This window comes from Aureobasidium melanogenum (assembly GCF_000721775.1).
Source record: "Aureobasidium melanogenum CBS 110374 unplaced genomic scaffold scaffold_26, whole genome shotgun sequence".
NCBI classification, from domain to species: Eukaryota; Fungi; Ascomycota; class Dothideomycetes; order Dothideales; family Saccotheciaceae; genus Aureobasidium; species Aureobasidium melanogenum.
Window position 1 is genome coordinate 279,606 of NW_024470078.1, and position 12,882 is coordinate 292,487.

General features: G+C 51.3%; 6 protein-coding genes across 6 annotated transcripts; 4 read left to right on the forward strand and 2 right to left on the reverse strand.

Annotated features, from left to right (window-relative positions):
* Positions 1 to 709: 709 nt before the first annotated feature.
* Positions 710 to 1,324, forward strand: M437DRAFT_18161 (uncharacterized protein; the record flags this gene model as incomplete). Its single annotated transcript, XM_041018939.1, has 1 exon — positions 710 to 1,324. A coding segment is annotated over one exon (615 nt), but the record flags the coding sequence as incomplete, so codon positions are not given.
* A 672-nt stretch (positions 1,325 to 1,996) lies between these two features.
* Positions 1,997 to 2,335, reverse strand: M437DRAFT_19441 (uncharacterized protein; the record flags this gene model as incomplete). Its single annotated transcript, XM_041018986.1, has 2 exons — positions 1,997 to 2,215; positions 2,282 to 2,335. Coding segments are annotated over 2 exons (273 nt in total), but the record flags the coding sequence as incomplete, so codon positions are not given.
* Positions 2,336 to 4,433: 2,098 nt separating this feature from the next.
* M437DRAFT_57377 (D-lactate dehydrogenase mitochondrial precursor) lies at positions 4,434 to 6,178 on the forward strand (the record flags this gene model as incomplete). Its single annotated transcript, XM_041023217.1, has 3 exons — positions 4,434 to 4,673; positions 4,723 to 4,915; positions 4,968 to 6,178. The coding sequence occupies 3 exons, from the start codon at positions 4,434 to 4,436 to the stop codon at positions 6,176 to 6,178; spliced, it is 1,644 nt and encodes a 547-aa protein (XP_040876283.1).
* An 882-nt stretch (positions 6,179 to 7,060) lies between these two features.
* On the reverse strand, positions 7,061 to 8,860 carry M437DRAFT_87873 (putative GPI transamidase component Gpi16; the record flags this gene model as incomplete). The annotated part of the gene is made up of 1 exon (XM_041028726.1): positions 7,061 to 8,860. The coding sequence occupies one exon, from the start codon at positions 8,858 to 8,860 to the stop codon at positions 7,061 to 7,063; it is 1,800 nt and encodes a 599-aa protein (XP_040876284.1).
* Positions 8,861 to 9,135: 275 nt separating this feature from the next.
* Positions 9,136 to 10,046, forward strand: M437DRAFT_69290 (LUC7-domain-containing protein; the record flags this gene model as incomplete). Its single annotated transcript, XM_041025257.1, has 2 exons — positions 9,136 to 9,163; positions 9,220 to 10,046. The coding sequence occupies 2 exons, from the start codon at positions 9,136 to 9,138 to the stop codon at positions 10,044 to 10,046; spliced, it is 855 nt and encodes a 284-aa protein (XP_040876285.1).
* A 439-nt stretch (positions 10,047 to 10,485) lies between these two features.
* Positions 10,486 to 12,439, forward strand: M437DRAFT_69291 (ArfGap-domain-containing protein; the record flags this gene model as incomplete). The annotated part of the gene is made up of 5 exons (XM_041025258.1): positions 10,486 to 10,597; positions 10,650 to 10,695; positions 10,748 to 10,870; positions 10,923 to 10,967; positions 11,029 to 12,439. 5 exons carry the CDS (start codon positions 10,486 to 10,488, stop codon positions 12,437 to 12,439), a joined length of 1,737 nt encoding a protein of 578 aa, XP_040876286.1.
* Positions 12,440 to 12,882: the final 443 nt, after the last annotated feature.

Sequence of the window (12,882 nt, forward strand, 5' to 3'; positions counted from 1 at the left end):
TAAAAGATTACGATTCGATAGTCAATCATGCTCGATTTGATTTTCGCCGCTCATCGTTCAACTTTGCGACGTCGCCCATCATCTCGCCATCTCCTTCAACGTTCTCGCTGTCATCCGTCTGGTCTCGGTCAAGAGAATCGTCTCCAAAGAGACACATCATCACAAGAGGATTAAGCAGGTTGAGGCTGAGGAGAACCGACTCGGGAGACTCGACCAGAGAAAAAGAGTAAGCGAAGATTATCAGCAAGAAAGAATCGAGTCTGATCAAATACACAGCGACTGCCCTCATTGTCCTCAAAGCGGATCCCGACACCGACGCACATTGCACACGCTGTCCTGCGGTCATCGATACTGTACTCTCGCACTGCGCAAGATAATCAAAGACTCGCTCAACGATGAGAACATACCGCCTACATGTTGCAAGCGCCCGATACCCGGCAGCCTGGTCGCCAGCGTAATGAGCCAAGAAGAGCAGGATGCATTGATGAATATGCTAGTAGCTTGGGATGACGAGGCAACTACAACACCACCTACAATTCACGAATCGGAAGTCACATCACATCCGGCATCATATCCGAAATCACGATCGCAATCCAGATCACCAGTTTGCGGAGCCGAGCAACTTCAGACCTTGGAGGAAGAGAAAAGAAAGAATTTGGAAAAAGCATTGGGGATGCCTGAGTTTAAAGACCTTAGACAGGAGCAAGAACGGCAACGCGACAGTCTAGTTGCTTGGGCTGGGTCAAAGAGACAAGGCATAATAGACGGCTACGCAGTGCGCAAGTTACAGCTACTACCATACTTCGACCGCCAGAAGGACCAGCTATCAGAAAAACAGAGCGCGGTGATCGCTCGCATAGAGGACAAGCATGTACTGGACGAACACGAGATGCGTGAAGCACATGAAGTGGAAACACGGAACAACGCAATCGCTCTCAAACACATGGAAGCATACTGTCGCGGCGAAACAACAAGTGGAGATCGACATGAAAGAGCCATCACCGATCGGGATCTCGCCGAACTCACAAAAGCAAGACGAGCACGCGACCAGATGGAAGCAAAACACAGCGGTGCCATAAGCGTGCTCAGAGGCGAGCAAAGCAGACGCATCAGTCAACGACTAGTCAAGCAAGAAGAAGAGCTAGCAGAACTGGAAGCCCGCCAAGTCAAAGAGATTGACAGTCTACAGCGCGAATGCGACGATATGGTACGCGCATGGGATGACGAAACACAAAAGCGACGTGCGAAGCTCGAAACATGGTGGAACATACAAGTAGAGATCTGGCGAAAGAAACTTGAGCGAGATACTGGCGTTCAATTCTCTGGAGAGCTATCAACAATCTCATGGCCATCGACTGACGTCGTCGAGAGTAACAGAAGAAGAGATCCGACCAAAAGGCATACCATCGCAGTATCTCCAGCTCCTGGACTGGCCCCAGCTGAAAATCGCGGACCTCGCAGTGTGAGCCCTGCTCGCAAGCCACACCGCATCAGCACCGCCTTTACCATCAGAAGTGGAATGATCGGCAAGGTGTAGACGCGCCAGGAGAAAACCTTCAGCATATCAAACCACTTTCCCTCCTATTTAATGTTTACAACCCAGTGTAACCACAAAAACAAGACCTTTGACGAATGAAAAAACAATCGATCAGTGCTGGATGTATGCTGTGTGTTGTGTGTACGTCGACTGCAGTGGTATCTTTGCTTCCACTGGACGATGACGTGTACAGAAAGTATTTTGTGTGTTCTTTTTCTTCCCACGCCAAAGACCGTCATAACTTCGCGATCAACCCCTGTCCGACGGCGAGGTAGAGGGGCATCGGAAGCTATCGAAATGCACAGGTGCCTGAGGTGTGGCCATGGAGATAGCCTACGCAGAAGCTCTCTCCATGGACACCACTTGGTTGCTGGAAGTATTGTGCACTGTGACGGTCTCTGGCACATGGGAAGCGAAGCATATCGCTCACCGACTCAGTACAAAGACAGGTCCATCGAGGATGAACCTGCAGGCGGCGTTGAGGTCCATGTTCTTGAGGATATGCAAGATAGCTTCGCTCTCCTTGGGCGAGCTACTCCTCAGCAACGACAATACATCCTTGTACGATCGTAGTTGCTCTTTGGTGGCTTGTTGCTGGGTCTTGCCTTCTTCGACTGAATACTCGCATTTGGAGTTTCTTTCGAGACACATTTTACATGATGGACGGTCTCCGTCGCACTGTTGATGGAGACGCGAGTCAGTAACGGTGTTGCAGGACAGGATGAAACGACTCTCGAAACTGACCTTTGATTTTCGTTGCCGACATCCGAGGCAGGCGGCTTTGGTTTGTGTTCGCTTGGTTGACTTTGATGGCTTGACTACACCGCACCCTGCGTGAGGTGAGAGTATTGGCGAGGTCGACATGCTGGAAGAGGAGTGTCGAGGTGTTGGTGTGTGCATTGCCTCGATGGGATGCTGAAGTATGCTTGCGAGATTCATTGTGAACAAGTTGTGAACAAAAGGTGGTGACAGACTCCTCCAAAAGTGCAAGAGATGGGAAAGTGGAAGTAGGCAGGGGGAATGGTGGAACAGGAAATGGGTTCGGCCCTCACGGGAGCGTAACCCTCCTTATATTCAGCTATGCTATGGGCACGCAGGCGACGGTCACCAAGTCCGACGCGCAGACGGACTTCAACTCCCCATACGTTTAAGCCCCCACCTGCCAGTTTCTTTTACTTAGCACAGAAAGGCATATGGCCCAATAGGGTTTGCAGCAAGGATCGCAGATGTGAACCTCTTCTGTGATTTACACGGAGACACGGCTCGCCTACGGCGCCGCCAGAATGACAGCGGCAAATTTCCGCCATCTCAACGAAAAAAGTAAAGGATTTCCCATGGCATGGGGATGGGGGCCATGGCTTTTTTTCGGTTCGCTGCCAGCAAACAATGGTGGAAAAGAAAGATTCAAGTATAGACGGAGGTGGCTCCTGTATCCCTACAAGCATTTACCGCTTCCGTATGTGGACTGACGCGCGCATGACTGTGCCACTACCCAGCTGAGCCAACCTCCAGCTCCGCAGTTCGTCAAGATTACACAATGTGACTCTGGGGAGCAAACCTCCGAGTCTGCCAATTTTTCGAGCCCAGCTATTACTGCCCATAGAAAGAGTTGCGCCCAGCTTGCTTTTTTTCTTCTCTTGCGTTGCCGTGATGGTCATTGGTTCCCGGTGGGTCTTTTTGACTGGTATTCGGCCGAACTACCCATAATACCAGGGACAAGGGTATAAGAAAGAGGCAAAGCAGTGCAGGCGGTCCTAGGTCCTAACGAGGCACTATGCTTTCCCTTGCTATGCCTGCGTTTTCTGTCGTCACAACTAACAAATGGGTGTGGAAGAGATTCCGAAAGAATGGCATTCTCAAGAATCCGGTGGTGCTGCAGCGGCACGCGTATCAAAGTAACAAGGGTTGGAAGGATGGAACTCTTAGCCATGTAAACGAGATAATCCATAAGCTGGGAGGGGGCTCGGCGACATCTCGCATAACAAGATGATCGGACTCGGGGTTTGAAATTGCCCTGCTATCATGGGATTTTGAGACAGATCAAAACATGGGAAAGTTTTCCCGCAGCCCAGATGACGACCATATTGCGACCAGCAGATGACACCACATGTTGGCGACCGTCAATTTCATGCAGCCAAGGAACAGCCTCATTCCTTCGACCACTTTCCAATGTTTGCAACTCGTTTTTTTGCGACCCTCTCCTCGTTCGTGGTGGGCGTTGCGCGTTTGACAGCGCTCTTTCCTTTCAAATCTGCGATTTGCATGAACGGCAGTTCGCAAGATCGGTGATTTAGGAGCTGCTTTGAAATACACCTTTCCAAGTTTCAACTGAACTGCCTTGGCAAAGAACAACAACGAGAGCGATTGCTTGGCTTGCACTGTTGCGAGGGCTTGTTGCGTATACCTATACAGTTTGATATAGGAGTGTTTCACCGTCGGTCCGAAAGTATGGACGCCCACACCGCGAGGGAGCGTTTTATGCTAGGTAGGGAGCAACGCACAAACACGTGCCCTTGCGGCTGAAACTGGTATGCATGCATATGCACGGAGAAATCTCAGCTCGCTGCAGTAGCCTGAGCGCCTCAGGAGCAAAGGTGGGGTGTAGGAAGAAGAGTGGAGAGGCAGCGAGAGGGGAACAGATAAGTTAGGTCAATAGCGGGTGCGGTACAGGAACACGGCCTTCCCGCCGGGACAATACACAGCGAGCTAGTTTACGTGCTCCGGGCCTCGGAAGTCGTGACATCGTCCCAATCCTGCACTCTCGATAGGCAAGAACCTGATAGGGCAGTCAGAGACGTGTCTTCTATATTCTTCATCGACTCTACGTATACCATACGTCTTACCTTGTGAGACTCTCTGGACAATGGCGACAAGGATGCGCTTCAATCCAGCCGTCATGCGGGGACTCCGCCGAACGCCACTCATTGGTCGCCAACAACGACGATTTAATTCTACAGGTGCAGGACCTATTAACCAATCCGCTTTCTGGACTACCAACAAGGTGTTGCTTTTGAGTGCTTTTACTGGAGCATTGGCATATACATATGGAACCTATGATGCCAGGTCTATCCTCAAGAAAGATGGGGTAAATGCTTCCCAGGCACCGGTGTATGCTAAGAAGTCAGAGTGGGAGAAGGTAAGCATCTCAACTATGTGTGAGGATAGGAGAAACTGATGTGGTATAGGCAATTGAAGAAGTGCAAACCAAACTTGGTGAAGACTCGATTACTACAGATGATGATGAGTTGCATCGACATGGATTCTCGGAGTGGTCGACCATCAACGTTGATGTGCTTCCTATTGCTGTCTTGTATCCCAAGTCTACAGAAGAAGTATCTGAGATTGCTAAAGTGTGCTACAAGTACAAGATTCCTATCGGTAAGGACGTCCTAGAAATGCTTATGTTAGGTCTTACTCATACCTTTCTCAGTCCCATATTCTGGAGGTTCAAGTCTAGAAGGCAACTTTTCGGCTCCCTATGGTGGTTTCTGCATTGATTTCGCCTTCATGGACAAAATCGTCGCCTTGCACGAAGATGATCTGGACGTGGTAGTGCAACCCTCTATCGGCTGGATGAAACTCAACGAAGAAATCGCCCATACAAATCTTTTCTTCCCTGTAGACCCCGGACCGTCTGCACAGATAGGAGGCATGACAGGAACAAACTGCTCAGGCACAAACGCCGTCCGCTACGGCACCATGAAAGACAACGTACTAAACCTCACAGTCGTGCTCGCAGACGGCACAATCATAAAAACCAAACGCCGACCCAGAAAATCCTCCGCCGGTTACAATCTCACAGGAATGTTTATCGGGTCTGAAGGTACGCTTGGTATCGTCACAGAAATCACGCTCAAGCTGCAAGTCATCCCTCAAGAGACCAGCGTCGCGGTGGTCACTTTCCCAAGCATCCGCGATGCAGCCAGCGCAGCTTCTGCGATCATAAAAGCCGGCGTCCCAATCGGCGCCATGGAAATCATGGACGAAGTCCAAATGAGCGTAGTCAACAAATCCAAATCCACAAAAAAAGTGTGGAGGGAAGTGCCAACCATGTTTTTCAAATTCTCAGGCACAAAAGCAGGAGTCAGGGAAAACGTAGACTTGGTCAAGAAACTGAGCAAACAATGCAAATCGCTGGATTTTGAGTTTACTGCTGATCCAGAGGAGCAGAAGAAACTTTGGTCCGCGAGGAAGGAGTCGCTATGGAGTATGTTGGCGTTGAGGAAGGGGGATGAGGAGGTTTGGAGTACGGATGTTGCGGTGCCGCTTTCGAGGTTGCCTGATATTGTGGAAGTGTCCAAGCGCGAGATGGATGAGTTGGGCCTTTTTGCATCGGTACTTGGTCACGTCGGCGACGGCAACTTCCACGAGAGTATCATGTACGATGGCAAGAACCCAGAGGAAAAGAAGAAGGTCGAAGAGTGTGTAACGAGAATGGTTGACAGAGCGCTGGAGATGGAAGGAACGTGCACTGGTGAGCATGGTATTGGACTTGGAAAGAAGAACTCGTTGGTCAAAGAGCTAGGCTTGGATACCATTGGCGTGATGCAGAAGGTCAAGATGGCATTGGACCCGAACTGGTTGATGAACCCAGGAAAAGTGTTTGATCATCCAGCCGAGAAGAATCCAAAGGGCCACTAGACGAAGGAACAACATCGGACAAGCACGCAGTGTACATAGTGACAGACAAACAAAGCAAAAAAGAAGGTGATGCCAAAGATCTCGAGTTGTTTAGGGGAAAGTTTCACTTACAGCGGGGGTCGTGAATATTGAACTTCTAGAAAGCTCATTCAAGCAGTGAAAGCCTTGTGTTTGCAAGAGAATTCTCCGAAAGAACAATTCAATCCAGCCATCGCCCAGTGCGCGCAGAATCACCATCCTTGTGTTTGCAAGATCAGGTGCAAGACTGCTGCTCCGAGCTGGCGAGTGGACTAGGCCCTGGACCTGTGCTGGTTAGACATCAGGGGCGAGAATCACCTACCCGAAGTTACGAATTCTACAGTTAGCCGACAGGATGACGCCTCTCTGAGATCCTCACCACAAGGGACAGTATGACTAGGGCCACGGACGTTCTGAGAGAATTATTAGCAGATGCAGAGATTCGAACTCAAGATCTTTGGAGGGGATGGACGATTGGGCTAAGGGGAAGGGGATGTGTGAAGAGGTGGTTGACGGGAATATATGGTCTAGAGGTGCTCAGGAGTGAGGGTGAGACGGAGTGAAAGTGAAGTGAAAGTGAGATGCAAGACAGCCAAGCAGTTTCAGATGTGAGATCTTGCACACTTCTCCTTTTGAGGACATCGCTTCCTGAAAGCTGTGTACCTACAAAGATTAATAGCAGCAATGCCAGAAGAAAAGGAGCCATTTCACGAGAACAGCTTAGGCAGGTTTGTCTCTAATCTTGAGACAATATCCAGGGGCATTGATTGTGAGGGAAGCCAGATGCAAAGGACGATACATAGTATTGATCAGGAATGTCATTTTCTCATATACTGTATGTGGGCTGTGGCCGAACATATCCAACTACCGTGCTTTTTTGGTTTCACCGTTTTGATCAGCAGCCTTGACCTCCCTGCCCTTCTGAATTTTCTGCTTCAAGCTGGCGACGACGGCCTGGACCTTTGCTTTAATGGCAACGATTCCTGCAGGCTCGACCTCATCTGCGGCAACAAACCGGCGGACGACCAGGTTGAAGATGCTGCCAAATGCCATGGCCATGACAGTGCTAGTCAAGATGATTACGTTGTATGGCATACTGAAGTCAGGAGTTGGAAGGGGCAGCAGCATGGAAGTGGTGCGCAAATATACGGGCGGGTTGTGTTGCCCGTTGGTTGAATTGGTTAGCAGCTTGACTATTGAAGGCGCAACATCAAAGCCACGGTTCGCATCAGGAGGATATTCGGTGTATCGCAGAATGGCTTTTTCAAAGTCGTATGTTAGGACCAAGGAGGCACCGGCAGGAACGTGGAGGCGTAGCTCAAGATGAGTACCTCTGGCACGATCAATGGCGGGCCTGTAGAAGATCTGCTGGATAGATGATGGTGATGGAACAGAGTTGATAGAGGCGTGCAGGGTGTGCAGATATGGTTTCATGAACCATGGTAAAGACTCGAGATAGACAAGGTCTACAGCATCAGTACTAGATGGATTGGTAAGGATAACCCGCATGCCGCCGCGCTCCTGGCCGTAACCGACCATGGTTCGTTCAGCACGGAGGCGTGGTTGTTCCAGGGTCAAAGGCGAGATCAGAGGTTGCTCGCCCATGGCAATATCAAAATCACCAGACTGCGGAAGAACATAGCTTACAACGCCATCCTCAGATTTGTTCTCAGTGTGGGCCTCCTCGGCGGTAATCTGAATATCTTGACCAGGAGCAGCATGCAGGATGACTGATTCAGGAGAGGGACCTTGGTTGACATGGCAAGAACCACGAATGGGACGACCGAATACCCTACTCAGGGTCCAGTCACGCTCTGTAGAACGTTCGCGTGGGTAACAAGTATCGTGATTGTGGTACCACTTTTCTGTGTCACAAGCGATTTCCTCGAGTGGTGGAGGCCTGGGGATGGGATCTTGCTGAGATCGCATGGATCGGTCTAAGTCAAGAACCATGTCTACCGTCTGTTCAATCTCCAGCAGGCATTCGCTTCCATCAGTAGGACAGATGGGGCGCACATCAATGGCCATTGTCTGCCAGGAGGCATCAAAAAGCTTGTGTCCATCAAGGAGGGTCGCGATGCCAGCCTTGCCCTTGCACGGGAGAAGCTTCAAGAAGGGAGTCAAGTTTTCGGTACAGACAACTTCGTGAGGCAGAGCGCCGTGCAGCAGGTGTAAGCCAGATGTGTTCTTATGAGAGCCTTCCAGATCAAAGGTCATGGCAGGACGAATGGTCTTGGTCGAGTCAATGAAGTTCATAGAAGCACAGAATAGACCGGACAGAGCATTGCTCAGAGTCAACCAGCGAGCATTGGCTTGTTCATGCGAGTCTGCGTCGACCCAAGCCCACAGCTCGACACCAGTGCCTCCTTCACGGCGACCATGGCGGGGTCGTTCTCCCCAGTTCTCTGAATCCCAGCGACCAAGACTGAAGCGAAGATGGAGCTCTCGGGCATGTGTATGTTGCAGGATCTGGCCGAGGGAGCGCGGGAACAAGCGGTAGTTCTGGGCATCGAAGTCGGACTTTGTGGTGTTGGCCTTGAAGTTGAAGGCGGCCAGAAGTTGAGATTGAGGCAGCGGATGCAGGTCGAGCAGCTCGGTGTATTGCCCTTCAGCCCATGGTGCAAACAGGCACAGCAGCGACAGGGCAAAGACTATCACGAGCATGGCGGCCTCATGGCGTAGATTGGAGATGGCTAAAGGGGGTTGACAAGTCGAGCATACATGTGCCAAGAAGTCCATCAGCGACCAGCGCGGAGCGGCCACTGTCTCTTCCGCTTTTGCTGTTGCTGCTCGCCAAAGCTTTCCATCTGCATATCACAACCACTCGCTCGACATCAATCACTTTGCATCAGTCTTCCTCGACTCCTCCATCTGCGCTGTCGCCTAATCTCTCCTAACGTCACCCACAAAACACATCTGCGACAAAGCGCATAGTCAACATGGCAGCCGAGCAGAGAAAGCTGCTTGGTACGACTTCACATTTAACATCCTGGTCTGGACACTTTACTGACATGTCTTCACAGAGCAGCTTATGGGCGAGCAGTTGCTGGCTGGCCCTGGCGCATCGCGCGCTCCTCAATTGTCCATCACTGATCCAAAGGTGTGCCGCTCCTACCTTGTCGGCACCTGTCCTCACGACCTGTTTACCAACACCAAACAAGATCTCGGTCTATGTCCAAAGACCCACAGCGAAGCCTTGAAGTCCGAATACGAAAATGCAGACGACCACCAAAAGCGCAAATGGGGCTTTGAGTTCGACTACATGCGAGACATGCAAAAATACATCGATGACTGCAACCGACGCATCGACAGCGCTCAGCGCCGCTTGGAAAAGACCCCTGATGAGATTCGCCAAACAAATGCTCTTTTGAAACAGATTGGCGAACTGTCGCGCAACATCGAGGATGGTCTGGTCGAGGTCCAGATCTTGGGCGAGCTGGGCAGTGTCAATACGGCAGTCACAGAATACTTCCGTATCAGGCAGCAAAAACAGTTGAAGGAGGATCGCGAACGTGAGCTCAAGGCTCTATCCGACACTTCAGGCCCCTCGGGTCATCAGAAGCTCCAAGTCTGCGATGTGTGCGGCGCATACCTCAGTAGATTGGACAACGATCGCAGACTGGCGGATCACTTTTTTGGAAAGATGCATCTTGGTTATGCACAAATGCGCAAGACATACCAACAGCTACAGAAGGATCTCCAAGGTCGACAACCGCCGATTCGTGACGAGCCCTCCGGTCCTAGAGGTGGTTACGATGACAGAGAGTATGGCGGTCGCAGCGGTGGATATGGCGGCAGACGGGGCGGAGGTGGTGGTGGCTATGGAAGAAGGGGAGGTGGCAGATGGTGATGGTGTTATTCGACTACAAAAGGAGACGACAAGACGAGGGATTGCATTACAGCTTTGGTCGGTGTTTTTGGCGTAATACCCATACGAGGCATGGCAGCGAGGCGCTGGGGAGGTCAATTGTCTTTTTCTACATATTCCCTGCACTTCCAAAAGAACAGGAACACTGAAACCAGTTCATTTGAGTTATGAAACCCGAATTTGAATGAGCCGTCGGTATTGAGTCAAGGATCACGTGCGGGCGGAGCAGCGTCATAGGCATAGGGGCAGCTTTGATTAATCGTTCGTCCCTTGTCCAGATCCAGATTAGGTACACAACAATTTGATCTCTCCGCGGATCCTCAGTCGAACATCACGGACGTAACAATAATCACCTCACTTGGTCAATCCGTCACCGTCACACCTCACACGACACTTCCCCGAATTCCACACAACCGCCGCCATGTCGCGGAGACCAGCTGGACCCGACAGGACGATGCAGAACCAGCAGACGTTGAAGAGCCTGGTCAAGTTGGAAGGAAACAAGAGCTGTGCAGACTGCAAAAGGAACAAGCGTACGATGTTTGGATATTGTAACAAGGCGTGGAAGCTGACAAGTGTCGACAGACCCGAGATGGGCCAGTTGGAACTTGGGCATCTTCATCTGCATTCGGTGCGCAGCCACTGCAACCATACGTCTAGACGCTTGCTAACAATACATGTAGATGCTCTGGTATTCATCGTGGCATGGGCACGCACATTAGCAGAGTCAAGTCTGTCGACCTGGATTCTTGGACCGACGAGCAACTTCAGAGCATGCTGAAGTGGGGCAACACCAGAGCCAACAAGTACAGCATCCTCGTTCTGCCATAGCACACATTTGCTGATTGTCATCTATAGGTACTGGGAAGCAAAGCTCGCCCCTGGTCATGTTCCCGCTGAAGCGTACGTCTCTCGTCTACAACAGAGCAACCAATCCTGAAGCCAACGACTAACACGTATGCAGCAAGATCGAGAACTTCATCCGCACAAAGTACGACTCGAAGAGATGGACTATGGATGGTCCCATTCCAGACCCCTCGACTCTGGGAGGCGAGGGTGGGGATGAAGACGTGGTAAATACAAATCAACCTTCTGCTAGTACAGAGCCGCTGACCAGCCTCCAGCCCCTCAGCGTAGTTCAAGAAAAGGCCAAGCTCGACCGATCGGCCTCTCTCAGAAATGCTTCGATGAGCAGCGGTCCTGCTGCTCCTCCTGCAGCTCCCAGAGCACCTGCTCCAGTCATCGATCTTTTTGGCGACGACCCGACCCCAGCCCGTGCCAGCACCGCCGAACCTACCATCGCTTCAAGACCTCCTCCACAACAACAGCAAAAGGCTCCTGCTGCACCTCCCAAGCAAAACCGTCCTGGCGACTCTCTACTTGGTCTCGACTTTTTTGGAAACAGCCAGTCCGCGCCACCAGCACGCCCAGCTAGCGCTGCTTCAGGAGTCGCTACTGCTGGAAGCAATCCACGATCAGATCTCAAGCAGTCCATCCTGTCCTTGTACGCCTCTGCACCTAAGCCTGCTCCAGTACAGCAGCCTCAATCTTCCTCGAACGCTTTTGGTGGTTTCTCTTCACCACCGCTACAATCTCCTGCTGCTTCGACGTCCTCTTTCGGTGGTATGGCTGATGCTTTTGGCGGCTTGAACTTCGGTGGCACACCTGTTCCACAACAGCAGCAACAGCAGCAGCCCAAGCCCTCTGCCTTCTCGAATCTAACTTCCCCAGTATCACGTACAAGTTCTCTCAGTGGCGGCAGCTTCTTCGATGCTAAGCCTGCGCCTCCGCCTAAACCAGCCGCTGCACCTGCTCCCAAGCCTCAACCAGCTCGCATGTCGAGTGGATTTGGCGATTTTGGTGATTTCACATCCGCACCATCACCAGCACCTATGTCCACAAAATCGCCAGTTCCCGCCAGCTCTGGCATGGGAGACTTGTTCGATATGAGTGCTCCTGCTCCTGCGCCTCCCAAGCCTGCAACTTCAACCTCTGCATCTGCCTTCAACTTGTCGAGCCCCGCACCACCACCGAAGCCTGCACCCGTACCAGCCATGTCTGGCCTCGATAATATGGATGCTTGGGGCTCGAACAATGCTTGGAGCACCCCTGAGCCAGCAGCGCCTGCCCCACCCACTACTTCGTACAAGGCCCCTGCTCCTACTACATCATACAAAGCACCTGCCATGACAAGCGTGTCAAACGACGACGACTTTGGTGGTTGGGGAAGCAATGAGGGCACTTCTTCTAGCAAGCCTACCGTCAGCCAGGATGATGACTTTGGTGGTTGGAGCAGTGCACCTGCACCGGCTGCTTCGACAACTAACAGCAAGGCACCAGCTTCAGATGATCTTTTTGGAAATGTCTGGGGTTAAAAAGTAGTATTGGGACATTAGCGGGAAGGGTCAAAATAGCATTGAAGACCTTGATGGTCATGGTTGAATACAAGTGCCCTTCTGCCTAATATACAATATGAAAATGCTTTGGAAGAACATTTGACCCTAGTCGCCTGTACATTCCCAAATGTGTAACGCTTTTGTGGTGACTTCGTGAAGTGTCATGTTGACGTAGTAAACGTGCTGTGTGCCTTGCCCTCCATGTTTTCCAACTTCGCCAGGCCGTCTCCTTGGTACCAATCTGCAGATGGACCACTTCCTATCTCTGCGATCTGGTGTACATCTCTTCTGACATGTAGCCACAACGGATTGCTGGGCTACTTCGACTCGAACCTCCTTTCTACGTATCGGTAGGCAGATATGCTTGGCCTCGTGGGCGCGTGACGCTGCTCTTCCACAAGACCAGAAGTACTTGGGCCAGT